Consider the following 18,007-nt stretch of genomic DNA (forward strand, 5'->3'; position numbering starts at 1 on the left):
AGCGAAGATGACTTGGGGGGTTCATTAGGGAGCGTTATATAGAGATTCGATCAGCTACATACACCATGCGGATTGGATTTTCGGAAAGTCTTGAGACTTGGAGGACCCCGAGGTTTGCGGTTGGCATGTTTTCACGTCCTGGTCGTGTCATGGGCGATGGATAGTAACTTTCGGACATGCATCGCTCTACTGCGAACCTGACATCCGAAATCTCCACTTGGCCTGAACGACTCAACCGAGTCCGCGAGTCGGGCACTATACGATGCAACTTTAAAGTTTCGGACTCTAGAAATTGGTCGTTCCTCACACCACGGGGGACCGGACTTCTCGTCGAGAAGCCCCCCGTTTCGGGTCATCGAAAGGGCCTTACGAGGTTCGGAAGAAGCAGATGTGTTGGATGAACTCGGTGTTTCCAAAGCGTCGGGCAATGTCACCCCAGAGACCTACCCAGACTTCTTAGTCGTTCGATGCATCAACTGGTCGACTCTTTCAAGTCACAAACCGTCTGCATAAAATACCTGTCTTGTCGCCTTCTCAAGCCATCATTTCTCTCTCATCACTCACACAACACCCTCAACACTTGACAACCATCTGTTCACACAACAAAACTTCTTGGAGACCTTTCCAGCAACTTGCACCCAACTTTGAAAGTGAAGTTCCTCAATCTGCTCCTCGTCGGCACCGCAGTGGTTTCCGCGCTCCCCTTTAAACCAGGTGAGTCTAGCTCCGGCGGGATCTTCACTTCATCTAATACTGACATGGCCTGACGTCAGACACGCCGTTGAACCCGAATGGTTTGTCTGGCCTCAAGGCTCGTGAGCCCGAGAAGCTCAAGGTCGACAAGCGTGAGCCCGAGAAGCTCAAGGTTGACAAGCGCGAGAAGCTCAAGGTCGACAAACGTGAGAAGCTCAAAGTCGACAAGCGCGAGAAGTTGAAGGTCGACAAGCGCGAGCCCGAGAAGCTCAAGGTCGACAAGCGTGAGAAGTTGAAGGTCGACAAGCGTGAGCCTGAGAAGCTCAAGGTCGACAAGCGCGAGCCCGAGAAGCTCAAGGTCGACAAGCGTGAGAAGTTGAAGGTCGATAAGCGTGAGCCTGAGAAGCTCAAGGTTGACAAGCGCGAGCCCGAGAAGCTCAAGGTCGATAAGCGTGAGAAGCTCAAGGTTGATAAGCGCGAGCCTGAGAAGCTCAAGGTTGACAAGCGCGAGCCCGAGAAGCTCAAGGTCGATAAGCGTGAGAAGCTCAAGGTTGATAAGCGTGAGCCTGAGAAGCTCAAGGTTGACAAGCGCGAGCCCGAGAAGCTCAAGGTTGACAAGCGCGAGCCCGAGAAGCTCAAGGTCGACAAGCGCGAGCCCGAGAAGCTCAAGGTCGACAAGCGCGAGCCTGAGAAGCTCAAGGTCGACTAAAGGGCTGACAGGATCTTTCCTACACTTTAGCTTAGTAGAGGACTTTACAATTTGCACACAATGTGTGCCACTGAGCTTAGTAGGAACAGACAAGCTAGCAAAGTCTCTGGCAAGAGTTCTTCTAGTCACTTCATTGAAAAATAGACTTGTTCTTGCCCGACTCTGTCTGTGCTACATGAGCGTTCACTCCATCAGCGCCAGTCTCCAGCATCTCTACACATGTGCGATGATAGCGCAAAAGGGATCCACAGTTGTCGTGCAGCAGATGTGGTATTCATCATTCACGCTTGAGGTGTCTTCCAAGAAGGCTCTAGTGCCCCAGAGCTCCAGAAGCTCGGCAACTTCAATGTCTAGAAACTACAAAAGAGCAACATACAACTAAACACGTCCCTTTCAGTGTGCCTAATCTCAGACGAATGAGAGGTTGAGGGCTGCAAAAGCCAGGTTCACGCAGATGCTTGCCGCTTTTGAGCCCATTGAAACATTATTTCCTAATTGATTCTATTTTACATATACTAATAAAAACTCATGTTCTTATCTCCATTCCTCCCACTCTATTATGCTCTCAACTTATGATAGATGTTAACGTTGTCTTCAGGTAGGCAAGCATATCTCTAGTCGGACCCAAATTGGGCATCGTGGCGGACTTTTGCCCGTAGGAGGGCATTACTTCTAAGCCGGCCAAGAGCATAATACCTCTAAGAGCATACTGCCGTCCAACCTCCACGTCCATTGCACCGAAGAATTCAGAATGTGATGATGGAGATACTTCACCCCTCGTCTCGCTAGGCGCGTTACGCATTGATGGTAACAGACGCTCGAGCTGTGCTGTCAACTCGGAAAGGGTGATAAAGCACCACGCGGTCCCCCATCGCCTGCTGCAACGGGAGCAAGCGATCATTCGTTCACACACTTTCAGGCTTGAGTCAACTGTTCTAAGCGTGGAGGACGGCGGGTGAGAGTCCGACAGCTGCGACAACGCCTCCAATGATGCCGCCACCGAGGACAAGCAGCTGCAGGGCGAGCTTGCAGGGAGGTATGAACCCAACGCTCGGGTTTGGTCTCCCTTTGCTGTGATACCGGAAGCGAGATCGTCACCGTGGTGGCCTGAAGACGAGATGTCATCGCTTCGTCGCTTACTGGCCTCTTTCTCGTCGAGGGTGGACGCCCACGACATCTTTTCTTCGTCGTTGGGCTGGAAGTCGAGTGAATGGGGCTCGGGATCGAGCGAGGAGGAGCAGACGGTCGAGATGCCATCCCATAGCTCTGGTGGTGTACCCCACAGGCCGCTATCAGTATCAGCCCCGGACGGCAACACGCTCAAGTATGCCGTGTCGCTATGTGACGGCGAGAGTACTTGGCCAATATAGTCACAGTGTCGAAGGATGTAGCCTCCCAAGGTCTCCGAGTGACCTTTCTCTCCAGGCTGCTGAAGGCTGCTGGGCGAGGGTGTAGGGCTCTGCCTGTTGCTCTGCGAGATTTGTGTTCGTTTTGACGTGCCCTTGGGCCGCCCTTTCCACAGCCCCAAGCTGTAGGAACAAGACCTGCCGCTCGACATACAGCGCTGACAGGAGGGCTTTTCTCTGGTGCATTTCAGCTTGCATCTGTAGCACTGGTCACAGGCCAGCTGGCTTTGCTCGGAGGAGGCGATTGGTCTCGCTGTTTCGTCCATCGGGAAGGGTTGCAACGACGCAATCTAAAGAAGAGAGTAAATTCTAGAAAAAGGTTTAATGAGCGCGACGATGTGGTTCCACTAAAACCAGATCTGAAAAGTAACAAGCCGCCAGCTCTACTCTTATATCGCTTCACGAGACGGTTCAGCACAACGGATGCGGCTAAAATCCGCAGAGCTTCGCAGGGAGCATTTCAGGACGAGTCAGTATCCCACCAAGTGCATTAGGACTCCACTTCTCAGGAGTTCGAAAAATACCTATTCCAAATTTGTACGTGTATCCCGAATCGGATGGTTTTTCATTGGTATGTCGTTATGGGTATGGATACTTAGTATAAGCCATATTTGCTGTGCATCGGTTGTGGGTTTACCATTGCGTCACTTACCGTATCTATGAGCCTACCTGTATGTGCTGAATGGGTTAAGATGCAGGCAAAAGATGTAAGCTTGAGTCAGACTGCAAATTTCTGAACTTTAGGATTTGGAGCAGCCTGCAGCCACCTAGATTGAGGCGAAATGCACCTACCTGATGACAAGGTTCAAAAAGCCTTGATATCTGAATTAATAAGCTGTGGGGGGTGGGGGGAGGGGTGTTGTGATGGGTAGCACCCGAGGGAATAGGCTACAGTTGCCGTGCGGCTACTGTGGATCCAAACAAGGTCCAGCCGCACCGGGTAAACTTACTGCGTTACACTCCCTAAGGTATCCAGTGGTCACATGCCTTGAGTGTGAACAGTAGCTGCCAGCTGTCCACAAGTGTAGGCCCAAAAGTTTCTGAGTTCATCCCATCGACCGCGGCAAACATGCTCCTTGCTTCCCATCAGACGTGTAAGTCAAGACGTGTAAGTCAGCAGTCTACGCTGGCCACTAAGCTCAGCGTCACCTAAAGCCACTCAGTACTGCCACGGCCTTCAAACCAGCAGTCGCGCAGCCTGTTAGCCCTATCAGCCCGGAACGGCCGTTGGGAGGGCTGTGTCACCAGTTAAGCTTTCTCCAAGACTGTGATTGCCGACCAGTCTAGTTAATAATGGAGGACCAGAGGAAAAGCCTACATCGTATGGGTGACTTTGGTTTTCCTTTGAGTCTATCCTTGTTACTGTTGTATCCGCCCTTCTACGGTGGTATCCGGCCGAGGTTATATACCCTTGCTCAAGCTATTTCTAGCCACCCCCCCTACTTATTATGGTTCAGCCAAGTATTCGCAGTACTTCTGGTCTTTCAGAAAGAGAAAAGAATGGAGGGTGTACTATGTGTGACTCCACAACTCATAAAGTTGTATGGGTAGTACGATGTGTCAAGGGGCATGAAACTTACCCACATAACCCTGTAGATTCTGCCTGTTTAGCTCTCAGCCCTTGCCAGCCCTTATCAGCATCTGTTAGCCCAAGCCGACCAGCTGGCGCCAGGTACTCTTGTCTCCCAGGCCCTTATCCTGATCTTTGGCCTAGCCATCTCAAAATGTTTAGGAAACCAGGCAAAAATCGGGTTTCTGCATCAAGGTCATCCCTCCCTTAGTACGTTCCTTCAACTAGGTTTAGAAAGATGCGATGATCCCCTCTAACACTCAAGTTCAGCTGATTATATTGAGCCCAGCGTGTCGGATTCGGGTTCCCGCGGTCGTAAACCACCTGTGGACTTGTGGCCCATAATCGGACTGGTCCCGCACCGATCACGCCCTTCGGGAAGCTTGAATTTGACTACCCGTTACGACTATCCATCCGCTCGGGTGGTAATGGACCGCCTCCGAAAAACCCCTGTGAGGGGTGAAGCCATAAAGGGGCCTAGATGTTACCAATGAAAACTGGCCGATGTCCCCCTTCTGTGTTGCAGAGTACAGGTGGAGTAAAGGTGGGTTGAGTCTCTGGACTTTTCGGAAGTCTCTTGGCACCACCCGAGGCAGTATTCAGAGTTAGAACCGGCCCGGGACTCTGCCAAATGCCAGAGTTCCGCTTTCGTGTTGATTGATGCTGGCTCTGGCCGCCGGCTACCCGCTCTAGAAACTTTCGGCGCCGTCTCGCAATTGAAGGCGATGTCCGAAATCCGCAAACTAGGGATGAGTGACCGACCACACGGCTTACCGGACTGCAACATTAATCAGTTGATACAAAACTGCAACCTAGTATCGCTTGAACTTGATGGGCCCCAACCACGGGGCTGACGCTTCGGCCAAAAAAAGAAAATTCAACTTCTTCCACCAAATTCAACCAGCAGTGGATGTCTGCTGTACCTACCGCCTTGATAAGTTACCAACAAGCCTGATGTCCAACTGAGTCACGACTTGCAGGACAATCTATAAATCCTGCCGGAATCACGTCAGGTTTTTTGCCACTGGATAAGACCCCTCGGCCGTTTTGCCTTCATTAATTTCGTGTCCGGAGACCCGCGGAATTCGCAGCCGCACCTGATACGACCGCCATGGCTGATTTCTTACACAACAAGAAGACCTCGGCCGAGTCACAGCCACAGTACTCACCTGGGGACGTGAACGGCGACTTTCATCATCCTAGAGCAGACGGGTCTGAATCATCGTCCTGCTGCTGGTACGCCGCACCGAACCGCAAGCGACGCCGAGAATACCTCACGTACGCCGTGCTCGCCATCGCAGCCACTTTCATAATACCCGCCCTCCTCGCCCTCGGTGTCAGTGTCGGGGTGATCGTCATCTGGCCGATCTTGCAAACGATGGCAGCCTCCCTCCCAAACCAGACTGCAGCCGTTGCCGCACCGTCACTCCTACAGACCTCCCCGGGAGCTTTCAAAGCTGGGTCGGAATTCCGGTGTGGCAATTCCCCGGCAGAGGCACGCAGCATGAACTGTGTCTTCGATCTGATGTCGGCGGCGTGGCTACCTCGGGATTGCTTCGACCAGGAGCTTAACGCCGAGTTCATGGAACTTGACCCGTGGGAATTCTACACAAGCGACGCACCTGTCTACGACCTTAGAGACGTCCCGGACAGCCAAAAGACGCTGCTGGCAGGCCCGGAAGCCATCGGAGACTCGCCCGGATCGCTCTGGACTTCACGACGGTTCCACATCACGCACTGCATATATTCCTGGAAGCAGATGCACAGGTCGATCGAAAGGGGCTGGAAGATGGAAGGGACGTTGGCGACGTACCATCATACGGAGCATTGCTCAACTGCACTGGCAAACACCAGTGTCCCGTTAGATGCGATTGTAACTAGAGTAGAGATCTCGTTCCCGGCTTGTTGAAGACGTCATCTCAATCTACTCTTTGGCGTCGGCGCATAAGAAAACCCCCCGCTTTTGCCTCGGTCATTATCCCTCGTGTCTTTTGAAAGCTTATGTATCTTCAGGGCTATGAGCATGACATCAGAAGTGAAATCCAAGTTAAGCTTTAAAAGCTCGATCTCGTGCGCATCGATGACTCAGTTAGATTGATCATACATAATGAACTCCGGTGTAAGTTTCTGGAGTTGATGACAGGGGAGAACTATCTCAGGTGGAGGTTTTCTCTTTCACAAGGAAGTGATTGACGTGCGGCTCAGTCGACCCCCATTGGGAATTGTCCTGTTCAACGGTCCTCACAATGATAAACCCGTGACCCTGATAGAGTTTCAACCCAGTCTGCGTCGACATCACATACACCCGCAGACCCGCCTTCTCTGCAACCCTGAGCCCGTCTTCGACCAAGATCGACCCGATCCCTTGCTGTTGCCGATCGGGAAGCACCGCAATGTAGTCGAGCGCTGGGGTGTACCTGTCAGCGAGAGTCCCTAGGCAGTTTTCCAAGCACGCAGAGTATTGCCGACTTACTGAGAAACTTTCCCGTTTTCAAAATGTCCTCCTCCGTCTTCTCCAACAGAGGACTGAGGCTCTCCGTGATCTCGTTCTTCAGCCCCTTGATCTTCCCATCGACCACGTATGCGCTGTAGCGGGCTTCATACTGGGCCGCCTGCTGAGCTGAGGGTTCCGCGACCTGAGCATCCTTCCACAGATCCTCTTGACCTTCGGGGAGAACCCATCGAGCATACCCAACCACCTCCCCAGTGACCGCATCGACGGCCTTGCGATGGCGCCGGGATTCCCTTCCCTTCACCAAGTTTCTCGGGAGTCTATTTTCACAAGACAAGATGATGTCCTCCAGGGTCATATTTCCCCACAGCAGCCGCCAGTGCGGGTCGCGGTAAAAGGCCCGCATCATGACCTGCGACAAGCCAGCGGCGTCTTCAGGAGACACCTTTTCGAGTTTGATGTTCATGGTTTCCGTGTGCCAAGCTTCCGTGCCGAGATAGTCAGTAAAGAGATGTTCAAAGGGCAACCAAAACGGGCCCCCCTGACCGGACTGACCGAGAAATATATGAGCGGCGCGTGCGGACGCCGACGGCGCATTGAAGACTGATTCATTTTCGGGCATCCAATTCCCACTTAGTCATGCTAGCCTGGTAGTTAGATCTCCGAAAGTTTAACGAACCCACGTTCCGAAAGTTGCCAAAACCGGACCATATAGAAACCCTGTTCCCTTCAATAATCTTCAGGCATCGCTTATACTTAACAGAAAGACTCGGCCAAAGAGAGAGCGAAGTCCATCAACAATCTGAGACTTTGCCGACGTCCAACTCTCTATGCTAGTGTACAAGCTCGAGCCTCAGATTGGCAGAACATCTTTTCAGCCAGAGTGAAAACCAGCGGATCTAATTGTGAGTTAACACCAAGTGGTTATCGAAGTGTTGCTGACGATACAAAGTCCCATCGATTTCGGAATGCAGTACATCAAGTCGGCCACATCGGCGCGAGACCATGGTTACTCGGATGTTGCAGCATCAGCCAGTGACGCGGAAAACGGAAAGAAAGGGATGACGATGCAGCAGGACCGCCGACGTCCATGGTTCACCTTGAGCTTTGTGATAACGACCGGCCTCATCACTGCCCTGCTGCTTCTACTCGTCGTGCTGCAGACGGACCACACCTCGAAAGAGGTCGTATCTTGGCCCGAGTTCCAAGGCGGCTCCCGTGTCGTCGCAGACTGCGGATACTCCCCGGAGGAAGCAAAGGCCAAGGGTTGTGTCTGGGATCTCATGAGCTTCGGCTGGACGCATCCAGCTTGCTACAACAAAGCCGAGTCTGAGAAGTGGCTCAAGGATTTTGGCCCGTGGAAGTGGTACCTGGATCTCAACGCGACCCAGGAAGTGGCGGAAAAAGACCTCCCGTACACGGAGCTGGTGTACGCCGAGCAAGGCTATCATGTGCAGCACTGTCTGTACGTGCTGAAGCTCCTTCATCTGGCAGCAATGACGGGCCACCCTGTCACCGATGAGGCTATTCCTCTGGCACATACCGGGCACTGCACGAAGATGATCTCCGACCCGGCCTATCTGGACTTCAAACATATAAACACAAAGGTGGACTTGCTGTTGGCCAGATGTGTTACTTTGGACTAAACCGGCAGCATGCGTTGACATCCGACTGGGCGTATGCTGTAAGAACCAAGGCAATATCTACTCTCCAGCCGCTCGTTTGAGCTGGCTAGCTTTCAATTTTTTCTTACTTCCGCTTTCAAGCCTGTTTGCAGATGGCTACGATATCTTCGTGCTGAAGCGTGGTTACGAAAACTCCAATCAGACGGAACTCTTTTCGCTGGTAAATTGTAGCTAGCATAAGGAGCTGTCACACGCTGTTTTGTTTAATATACTGTTTGGAGACGTCCGAGTGCCGCTTTGATGTAGAAAATGTAGAAAACAGCCATGAACTTTCACTGAAGCGTACGTAGACTTCAAAAAAAGGACTCAGATGTCCATGCTATTCATTGACTTGAATTGACATGAAGTTCTGAGTCAACATCATTTGGGTTGCTCTTAATACAGCGATATTGGGGGAACTCCACCATAACCCCCCCCCCCGCCCCCCCAGATCAGACAAAAGAACGTTCGCCATTTAGGGACGGCCTTGTATCTATGCTCTGCTTGCCTGGTCTATCTCACGAACATCATGCTCCATGCTCTTTGCATCGTCCGTCTTGAGGGGGGATCCATGGGCACGGCGATCGCCTTCGTAGCCACTATAATCAACGAGTTAGTAAAGCCGACATGATTGGAACAGAGTGTGAATGCAGGTAAAAAGCCATACAAAAGAACGTCCATCTGGTCGATTGTGACACCCTTGGTCTCCGGCAGGAAGAAGTAGGCCCAGACGGTGGCCGTCAGCATCCAGCAGGCGAAGAAGAACCAGACGCCGTAGTCGAGACTGCTGAAGATGTACGGCAGCGCCTTGGTGATGATGAATTGGATCAGCCATTGCGTGAAGGCGGCGAATGTTCCGGTCAAGTTACGCAGGGCGCCTGGGAAGATCTCGGCGGAGACAATCCAAGGAATTCCGTTCAGACCAAACGACCAGCTGTCAGGAGTCAGCGCGTAGACTCGAACAACAGTTCACATGCCGCTCAGGGGGGGCAAGACTCACAAAACAGAGTAAATCATGATGGCCGCAGTCGCAGCACGGCCACCGGCTTCGCTCGAGGCAGAGAGCTTTCCTCCGGCTGCAATGATCGGCGCTGGAGTTGCCACCTTTACGTACGCACCAGTGAACCACAAGCAGAGGCAGCAGGCCAAGGATGAGATGATGGTCGGCCTACGACGGCCCCAGATGTCAATCAGTGCACCGTAGAATATGATGGACGCCACGGCCTTGACGAGGCCATATATGCCTGTGTACAACGCCACATCGGTGATGCCGATAGAGCCGAAGAGCATGGGGGAGTAGTAGTTGATGGCTTCAAACGGCGTAGTTAGCATCTGGGCCTCTCAAAAGTGGATGAGAATCAACGTGACACCTACCAGCAGCACCCGACATGTTCTGCAGGGCGAACGCGCAGAAGACAAGCAGCAAACGGTTCCACATGCCCTTCCTCGACAGCTCGTGCAGCGATCCTCGGATATAGGCGTAAAAGCCCCCGCCGTACGTGGCCGCGATGGAGGCTTCCTCGGCCAGCCTGGCCCGGATCATCTCGACTTCCTCCTGCATGTATTGGTGCTCGATCGGCAGGTGCCGCAGCGCGACGAGGTTCTTCTGCGCCTCCTCCTCGCGGCCTTTGCGATAGAGCCAGAGAGGCGACTCGTGCAGCAGGAAACCGCCGACCAACAGGGCGCCCGCCGGGATCAGCTGGACGGCCATCGGCAGGCGCCAGAACGCGGAGCTCATGGGGTCCATGTTCTGGTTGATGCCGTAGTTGATCCAGAAGCCGACGAGCGAGCCGGTCTGATACGTGACCTCGAAGAGACCGGTCAGGATGCCTCGGATCGACGGGATCGACAGCTCGGCGATGTATGAAGGTACGGTTGCCGTGATGACGCCGCAGCCCCAGCCGGTCAGGGCTCGGCCGGCGTACATGGAGGCGAGGTCATTCGTGGCGGCCACCATGGGGACGGCCCCGGCGATGAAGACGAAATTGCTAATGATCAGCGCCCATTTGCGGCCGACTCGCTCGGTGACTGAGAGGGAGGGTGGTTAGTTCCGAGATAAGAATGGTTAAGTAAGTGGGGGGAAGTGGAAGAGGGGAGCCGACTGAAGAAGCACATGAGCGCGCCACCAAGCGCGCCGGCTTGGAAGGCCGAGGTGATGTTGGACGAGATCTCTTTGGACGTGGCCGGGGTGATGCCGAAGTCGTTGACGAAACTCTTGCGCGCGATTGTCGTCCCGATGAAGGCTGAGTCGTATCCGAAGCTGTTTTTGGGCCAGGTCAGGACACGTCCCGAAGAGGACGACTTCAACGTCCGGCGTAAAGCCGTCCACATGGTTGGGGGATGACTTACAGCAGCGATCCCATGGCAATGATGGAGGACTCGATGTAGAGGCGCCAGTTGTAGACCTCCTTCGGCGTGGGCCGGTCCTCGACTGCACGGAGTCCACCCATTGCGTCCGGATTGTGCTCTCTGAATGGCTTCGCTCCTGGAATGTAGTTGAAAAAAGGTTGAACGCGCTAGGAGGATTGTGGGCTGCAAGTACAAGTTCTGGAGTCTAGATAAACTTGACAAGTGCCCGGGACACTAAATCTACCCAATCTTCAACAGCCCAGGCGTGAGTTGCAAACAAGAGAGGAAGAAGGAGAAAGAGGGAGGCTTCCCCGGCGGGAAACGAGGTGTCTCCTCGATTTCCGCTCTTATCCCCGCAAAGATCTCCCGCCGCCGTCCCACATCCGGATCATGGGTGCGGGGATGAAATCTGGGGAACGATGATAGCATCGTCCGGGAAGGATTTTGGAGAGAGAGATGGCTGGAGGGGGGGCTGGAAAAGAGCCAGACCTGTTGCCCTCTCTCTCTCGCCTCCATTAACCCGACGACCCGACAGCGCTTCAGGGCAGAGATGCACCAATGGGACCATTCGAGCAGGCGAGGACGCCGATCAGACCCGAGCGGCACAGGGGGAAGTGGTGAGCAGCGGGCACAGCAATTGGAGGAGGAGACGAAGCAGCGGTGGGGTTGTTGGAGTTGAGTGGTATCGGGATTGGGTAATGGGAGGGCCTCTTCCCAAGTTCACTGGCGCTTTTCCGAGGCCAGGGCAGCGGATGTTCTCGATGAAGGGTACCAACCGGTCAGTTTAAAACCGTTGGGTGAACTCAGCCAGAGAGAGGCAACTGGTCCCGTTCTCTGGGCGTTGAGTGAACTTGGCGCAAGGTGTGTCGAGTGGCTCCTTTTATACCTCACGATGGCTTTGAGCGGGCCAGGCCAACCGACTCTCTTGAAAGTGCAGTAGAATAGTATAAGTTGGCTCAACTCTGGCAGGCAGGATACAGACACAATTGTGGTTACAAACTTGGTTAGAACGAGGCTATGACCATATAGAGATGCTACTATACCATGGGTACATCATAACTATTATCAAATAGTAAATCAAAACAACCTCAGCAAGTCGCATCTTCCACGTGGCGGACATATGGACCGTGAGAATCTCGTGCATCCGGCGGCCAACCCCGCCCCTCACACGTGAATGAATGCTTGGCGGACTAGGGACGGGGGTCGTCGGACTTGTCACCAGCCACCCAGCCAACTGATGGGTTTGCACATCCGTAGTGTTTGTGGGTGTGAAGATCACCGATACCACAAAAAGGTACGATGCGCCACAGGGGAGGGAGGATGGCGCGTCAGACACGACCTTCATCATTTGCCTTCAGAGGGTGCTTCTTGCTTCAGAACCCCGTCCATCCAGGGATGCCGTATCTTGGAAAGATGGTTTGCGACTCATGGTTTAGGGCCATCAGACACAGCTCTCATTAAGTCATCTTGGAAAATCGTCGGCGAGATTTTCCCCAAACTTATTTATGCGGAACCGGGCTTCTGAACAAGCAGCAACAACGGCCACATCTCTCCGACCGACGCGTTCCTGGCCGCACTTGTTGGCATCAGATGAGAAATGATGTTCTGTCATTGGAGGCCTTTCTCTTTTTTTTTTTTTTTTTTTTATTAATACCAGCGGTGCAGATGTATCAAGTCGCCTTTTTGGTCCTCGTGGAAGATGTACTTACAGCAAGCCAAGACCGCTTCACTCCCTTTCTCAAGATCGCGATGGACGTGTCTTGACATTTTCTCATCTACTCGAACAACCTCAACCGTACTTGTATCGTCAATCATGTTGTAGCAGGCTGTCTGACGCTTCGGCAGATGCCGTGGTCGCAAAAAAGTTGGACGCGCTGTAAACGCATTCGTCATGAAGATGACATAGGAGGTGGGCTAGAAGGCCTTGTGAGGTAGCATCACCCGTAGAATATGACCCAGCGCCGTTGTCCACGTAAGGAGATGAATGCAGGAACGTTCCGGTTGGCGGAGATGATGCTACGAAGAGCGGTATACACTCATAGATATTGAAAAGCAGTAGTAGCCATCTAGTGTTTGGCCCCACGTCTCCCTTTCTGTTTCGATGCAGATATGCTTGCGCGCTGCAAGGGCAAACGGGAACCGGAAATTGACGAGCACGATTTTCACCTGCCCCTCCATATTAGGTTCACGCGATTTGGCCTAGGTTTCCTACCGTCATGACTTTTGTCGGAGGACTTGTTTGTTCGCGGAATAATTGCCGGCAAGTGACTACGCCCGCCGCATCTTTCGGCGACGGCGGGAATTTCGGCCCCACCCACGGAGTCGGGCTGCGATCCAGAAGAGAGCTCCAATGGGGGGGGGGGGGGCGTAATGTCATGGAGCGGAGGCAAGGAGACGGACGAATGAATCTTCATCGATTGGACCCTCATGGATTACCGGCCGGGAAATCGGGGAGTCAATTGGAGGGGGGGAAGATGGTTTGCTGATGGAAGGCAGACCTTGCGATATTCTACGATGTAGCCGGAGAAATACCAAGAATAGGAGCAAGAGCATCGAGAGGAAACCTTCGCGTGCACACGCGTATACGATGTACGTCACGCTGGCACTCTCGCAGATAGAGGGCAGCATCGTCACCGTAATGCTCTGATGGGGCGGGGGACCTGAGAGTCCACCGGCCGGTCGATTTCCGAGGCCTGTGGGCGCCGTCTTGCAATTCAGCGAGAATACAAAAGGCGGATGGCCTCTCAGAGCGCGGCATGGCGTTTCTAGAAGAGTTCAGACGGCGCTCATGACCTCCCCAACCGACTCTTTGCTTCCCCACACGGCCTCCGCAAAGGGCATTTCATATTCTCTGCGGAGAATGGCCTGCAGGGACTGGGCCTCCACGCTGGGAAGTCGTCCGAACGCAGGGAAGATGGGGCCCCGAGTTGCACGGGCGGGTTTCCTGCAGACGACCTCGGCAGGTTGGTAGGCAAAGAGAGGGAGGGAGATAAAAGAAGAGAGCCATGATGTAAGTCTCCCTTTGGGGGCCCAGTAGCTGGCCAAGATGCCTAAAGGGGACCATGTCCCAGCTCTCCAGATGGAGTCTCCAGACCCCAAAAAGCTGTGAAGCGTAAAGTGTGAAGCTAGCTGAGCTGTGAAGTTGCGAGGAACCACCAGTCTTGTTGTCTGTCTCCCCCATTCTCCCCCCCCCCCACGGCGGGGCGGTGCTGGCGAGATTCTCGGCCGTTCAACCTTGTCTCGCCACGCACAGTAACAGCGAGCAATGCACCGACAAAATTACCCGTCCATCATGCGCCGGCGCGGCGGTCTCTACCCATGATTGCCACGCTTTTTTTTTTCCTTCCCCGGAGTTGTATCGGCTGCATGGCAAAGGGAGGGGGGAGACCCGTTCCACGATGCACTACGACTCTGTCGCTACTCTACCGACCACTATAAACAACCATACGGGAGAGGCTGATCTGTAGACTACAGCAGCTGGTTGTCTGTCTACCCGATTTGGACCATACACATCGTATTACAGCTCTGCTAGCTGGCTGGCCGACCCAAGCCAGCCCATCATTAGCTCTGTTCGCCATCTTGTCCGCTCCGAGAATATTGACTGACTGACTGACTGACTGACTGACTGATGAATTTCAGCGAGCAATACCGCGGCCGAACCCCCGCGCCTCCGCAACTCCCGCATTTTCCTCATGCTGCTTTTTTGAACGCCAATCTGCCGCTAACCCACAAAGCTGCTGGGGGGGGGGGGGGGGGTTCGTCCGTTTGGGCAGCATATGATGATGTGTGTGTGTTGTTGGCCCTCTGCAAATTGCGAGCTCGCCTTGGCCGGCCCCGCGTTTGGCCTCGTGCTCTCCCTCCCCCCCCCCAAAAATCCGGAATCCCGGCTCTCTCCTCTCCTCATCTCTCCATACCCCCCCGTGGGCCGTGGACCGTGGTCGACCGGCTAGTAATTTTCCCTTTCGGCCCGCAAAGTCAGTCCAAGAAACTCTTTCCCTTCCAGTCCCCCCCTCTTGGCCAGCCGCTGTCCACCATTCTCGCCCACAATCTCGTCGTCATGGCCGGTCCACCCCGCCTGAAGCCTCATTAGAAGAAGAAACAGCCACAAGGATCATGACTAGATATCCTTGACCTCGCGGCGGAGCTTGTTTCCTTGGCTCTGCCCTGGCTGACGTCGTATCACACGGGGCCCCGAATGGGCAGTCTCTCACAGGCACACTGGCACACACACCGGTTCCAAGGTTCGCGACACACCCGTCTGGGGTTGTCCGATATATAAAATGAACGCCCTGCGCGGCTGCGTTCACGAGATATTGGAGGTTAAGCGGCGCTTTCACCAGTCCTACTACACCGCATCAGAAGAAGACAGCATGGCAGTCCTCAAGGGTGGTGCCGTCTTCACGGCCATCGCCTCCCTCGCGGCCATCGCGACCCCCGCCTCGGCCACCGTCCCGGCCGCCATCACGCCCGAGTACCTCGCGACGGCCGGCAACAGCTCCCTCTTCACCCGCTGGAGGCCTCGCTCCCACTACCTCTCGCCGCACAGCTGGATGAACGACCCGTGCGGCGCCGTCTACGACCCGGCCACCGGGACCTACCACCTGCACTACCAGTTCCACCCCAACCACGTCAACTGGGGCAACATCTCGTGGGGCCATGCCGTCTCCAAGGACCTGTTCCACTGGACCGACGTCCGCGACTGGGCCAACGACTCGGCCGTCTCCCTGGCCTCGGGCAAGTACGCCGCCGGCCCCCTCTCCCAGTTCACCGGCACGACCCAGCCGGTCAACCTCGAGGGCGTCAGCGACGGCACCCTCCTCACCTTCGGCACCGGCATCCACGCCCTGCCGACCAACTGGAAGCAGCCCTACATCACCGGCACCGAGGTCCAGGCCCTGTACACGTCCGCCGACGGCGGTTCCACCTGGGAGGAGGTCGGCACCGTCATCTCGAGCCCGCCCGAGGGCTGGAACGTCACGGGATGGAGAGACCCCAGCTTCTTCCCCTCCAAGGAGCTCGACAGCCTCCTCCAGGTCGGTGAGCCCCATTACTACATGGTGCTGGGCTCCGGCCTCAAGACCGCCGACGTCCCCGCCCAGCTGCCCGGCGCCGCACGCCCGGGCTTCATCGGCCCCCGCGTGCCGCTCTACTCGGCGCCGGCCTCTAACCTGACCCAGTGGACCTTCCTCGGCGCCCTGTGGGAGCCCGCCGCCAACACGTCCCTGGGCGAGCCCGACGTCACGGGCTCCTACGGCTACAACTTCGAGGTCAGCAGCTTCTTCGACCTGCCCGTCGGCGACGCCGCCGGCGCCGAGAGGGCCTGGTTCGTCACCGCCGGTGCCGAGGGCGGCAACACGACGCAGCACTGGCGGGAGCAGTGGGCCATCTGGAACCGCGGCGACGTCGCCCGCCGCGACAACGGCTCCGTCGAGTTCACGCCCAACTCGGGCGCCGCCCTGGACTGGGGCATCTCGTACGCGCAGGCGACCTGGGCCGACGTCCGCAACAACGGCCGCCGCATCATGTGGGGCTGGGCCAACGAGGACATCCTGCCCGACTACACCTTCGCCACGTCCAAGCAGCTCGGCTACATGGGCTCCATGAACCTGCCGATGGAGCTGTACATCAAGGAGACCAAGGGCGTGCAGAACTGCGGCCGCCAGCAGGACGGCAGCCTCTGCATCCAGGGCTGCAGCGGCGGCGGCGCCACGGCGCAGACGCTCGGCATCCGCCCGCTGCCCGACGTCATCGAGCTCCTCCGCGAGGGCGCCGCGGCCCACGAGTTCCAGGTCGGCGAGCTCGTCGACGCCGCCAAGTCCGTCTCGGCCGACCTCGGCACCTCGTACGAGCTGACGGCGACGCTCAGCTGCGCCAGCGGGCCGGCCGGCATCGTCGTCGGCCAGAGCCCGGACGACGCCGAGCGCACGACCATCGTCTTCGACCCGGCCGCGTCGCAGATCCGCGTCCACCGCGACCGCAGCAGTCTGCTGCCCAACTTCAACAACGCCACCTTTGTCGGCCACTTTGAGCCCTACCAGCTCCTCGACAAGGCCGCCGCCGGCGGCAACGCCACGGCGGTGGAGGAGGACCTCAACTTCCACGTCGTGCTCGACGGGTCGCTGCTCGAGATCTGGGTCAACGAGCGCTTCGCGCTGACGGCGCGCATCTACCCGTCGCGCAACGACAGCACCGGCCTCAGCTTCTTCGCCGGCGACGCGGCGGCGCCCGCCGGCGCCAAGGCCACGTGGAAGGACGTCAAGGTCTGGGCCGGCCTGGCCAAGGCGTGGCCCGAGAGGCCGGATGATACCAGCGTGCCCCTGGTCTGGGACACGCCGGAGCAGACGAACAACTACGCCTGGTGGGCGGGATACTAAAGGGGTGCGTGCGTGTGTGTGATGATTTGACGCATGATACTGAGGGGGGGGAGCAAAGAGTGATACCATATCAAATGACTTTCAATGTAAAAAGTTTTCACAAGTGAACATAACATAGTTGTGCAACCCCTGTTGCGTGTAAATAGGCAGACAGAAAGCCAGACAGACAGGCTTCTGTGTAGAAGAAGCATTCATTATTTTACACTGAAGATTGTTTTACAGAAACGCCTGTGGACAAGTGATAAAGACACAGCTCTCTATACAACACGGCACTGCTCGGTAACAGTTAATTTTCCCCCATTAACCCATGGACAATACAGTTACACATATTATAACACATCTAACAAACCCGTCGGATCATGGATGAATGGGCAAAACAAGATGTTAAAACTGCAAAATGAAAGGGACGAGACTCGAACTCGCGCAGTTTGCCCCACCAGGAAACAGATGTTAAGCTGACCTTAACCTGGCGCCATAACCAACTCGGCCACCCTTCCGATGGTGATCCGTTGGATCGGTGGATATTGAAAATTTCTTGACGCCAAGATGGTAATCACGGCATGGGAAGAGAGATAGAGAGAGAGAGAGAGAGAGAAAGAGGCTGCTTTGCTAGAAATAAATCTCCACATGAGCAGGGCTCTTCTCCATGTTTTCCGGGTCGGCAATTGCAGCATAGCCCGTGGAGCTGACCGGGAGAAGCGGCACTGGCTGTGTTTAGCGAAGCGGCAGGGCAGGCTTTCGTCACAACCTCGGGCTGGGGCAATGATGTAATTGCCATGATGGTGAGAGA

General features: G+C 55.3%; 7 protein-coding genes across 7 annotated transcripts; 4 read left to right on the plus strand and 3 right to left on the minus strand.

Moving 5' to 3' along the window:
* Positions 1 to 176: 176 nt before the first annotated feature.
* On the plus strand, positions 177 to 1,402 carry CH63R_12453 (uncharacterized protein; the record flags this gene model as incomplete). The annotated part of the gene is made up of 3 exons (XM_018307427.1): positions 177 to 373; positions 629 to 714; positions 774 to 1,402. The coding sequence occupies 3 exons, from the start codon at positions 177 to 179 to the stop codon at positions 1,400 to 1,402; spliced, it is 912 nt and encodes a 303-aa protein (XP_018151844.1).
* Positions 1,403 to 1,967: 565 nt separating this feature from the next.
* CH63R_12454 (Transcription factor) lies at positions 1,968 to 3,074 on the minus strand (the record flags this gene model as incomplete). The annotated part of the gene is made up of 1 exon (XM_018307428.1): positions 1,968 to 3,074. The coding sequence occupies one exon, from the start codon at positions 3,072 to 3,074 to the stop codon at positions 1,968 to 1,970; it is 1,107 nt and encodes a 368-aa protein (XP_018151845.1).
* A 2,415-nt stretch (positions 3,075 to 5,489) lies between these two features.
* On the plus strand, positions 5,490 to 6,287 carry CH63R_12455 (Major facilitator superfamily transporter; the record flags this gene model as incomplete). The annotated part of the gene is made up of 1 exon (XM_018307429.1): positions 5,490 to 6,287. One exon carries the CDS (start codon positions 5,490 to 5,492, stop codon positions 6,285 to 6,287), a length of 798 nt encoding a protein of 265 aa, XP_018151846.1.
* A 246-nt stretch (positions 6,288 to 6,533) lies between these two features.
* On the minus strand, positions 6,534 to 7,296 carry CH63R_12456 (GNAT family protein; the record flags this gene model as incomplete). Its single annotated transcript, XM_018307430.1, has 2 exons — positions 6,534 to 6,784; positions 6,852 to 7,296. The coding sequence occupies 2 exons, from the start codon at positions 7,294 to 7,296 to the stop codon at positions 6,534 to 6,536; spliced, it is 696 nt and encodes a 231-aa protein (XP_018151847.1).
* Positions 7,297 to 7,798: 502 nt separating this feature from the next.
* On the plus strand, positions 7,799 to 8,476 carry CH63R_12457 (uncharacterized protein; the record flags this gene model as incomplete). Its single annotated transcript, XM_018307431.1, has 1 exon — positions 7,799 to 8,476. The coding sequence occupies one exon, from the start codon at positions 7,799 to 7,801 to the stop codon at positions 8,474 to 8,476; it is 678 nt and encodes a 225-aa protein (XP_018151848.1).
* Positions 8,477 to 8,987: 511 nt separating this feature from the next.
* On the minus strand, positions 8,988 to 10,944 carry CH63R_12458 (MFS quinate transporter; the record flags this gene model as incomplete). Its single annotated transcript, XM_018307432.1, has 6 exons — positions 8,988 to 9,093; positions 9,162 to 9,428; positions 9,495 to 9,804; positions 9,869 to 10,522; positions 10,597 to 10,754; positions 10,844 to 10,944. 6 exons carry the CDS (start codon positions 10,942 to 10,944, stop codon positions 8,988 to 8,990), a joined length of 1,596 nt encoding a protein of 531 aa, XP_018151849.1.
* A 4,179-nt stretch (positions 10,945 to 15,123) lies between these two features.
* On the plus strand, positions 15,124 to 17,217 carry CH63R_12459 (Sucrose-6-phosphate hydrolase; the record flags this gene model as incomplete). The annotated part of the gene is made up of 1 exon (XM_018307433.1): positions 15,124 to 17,217. The coding sequence occupies one exon, from the start codon at positions 15,124 to 15,126 to the stop codon at positions 17,215 to 17,217; it is 2,094 nt and encodes a 697-aa protein (XP_018151850.1).
* Between the last annotated feature and the right edge of the window lie 790 nt (positions 17,218 to 18,007).

The sequence above is a fragment of the Colletotrichum higginsianum genome, chromosome 9 (genome assembly GCF_001672515.1).
Source record: "Colletotrichum higginsianum IMI 349063 chromosome 9, whole genome shotgun sequence".
NCBI lineage: Eukaryota > Fungi > Ascomycota > Sordariomycetes > Glomerellales > Glomerellaceae > Colletotrichum > Colletotrichum higginsianum.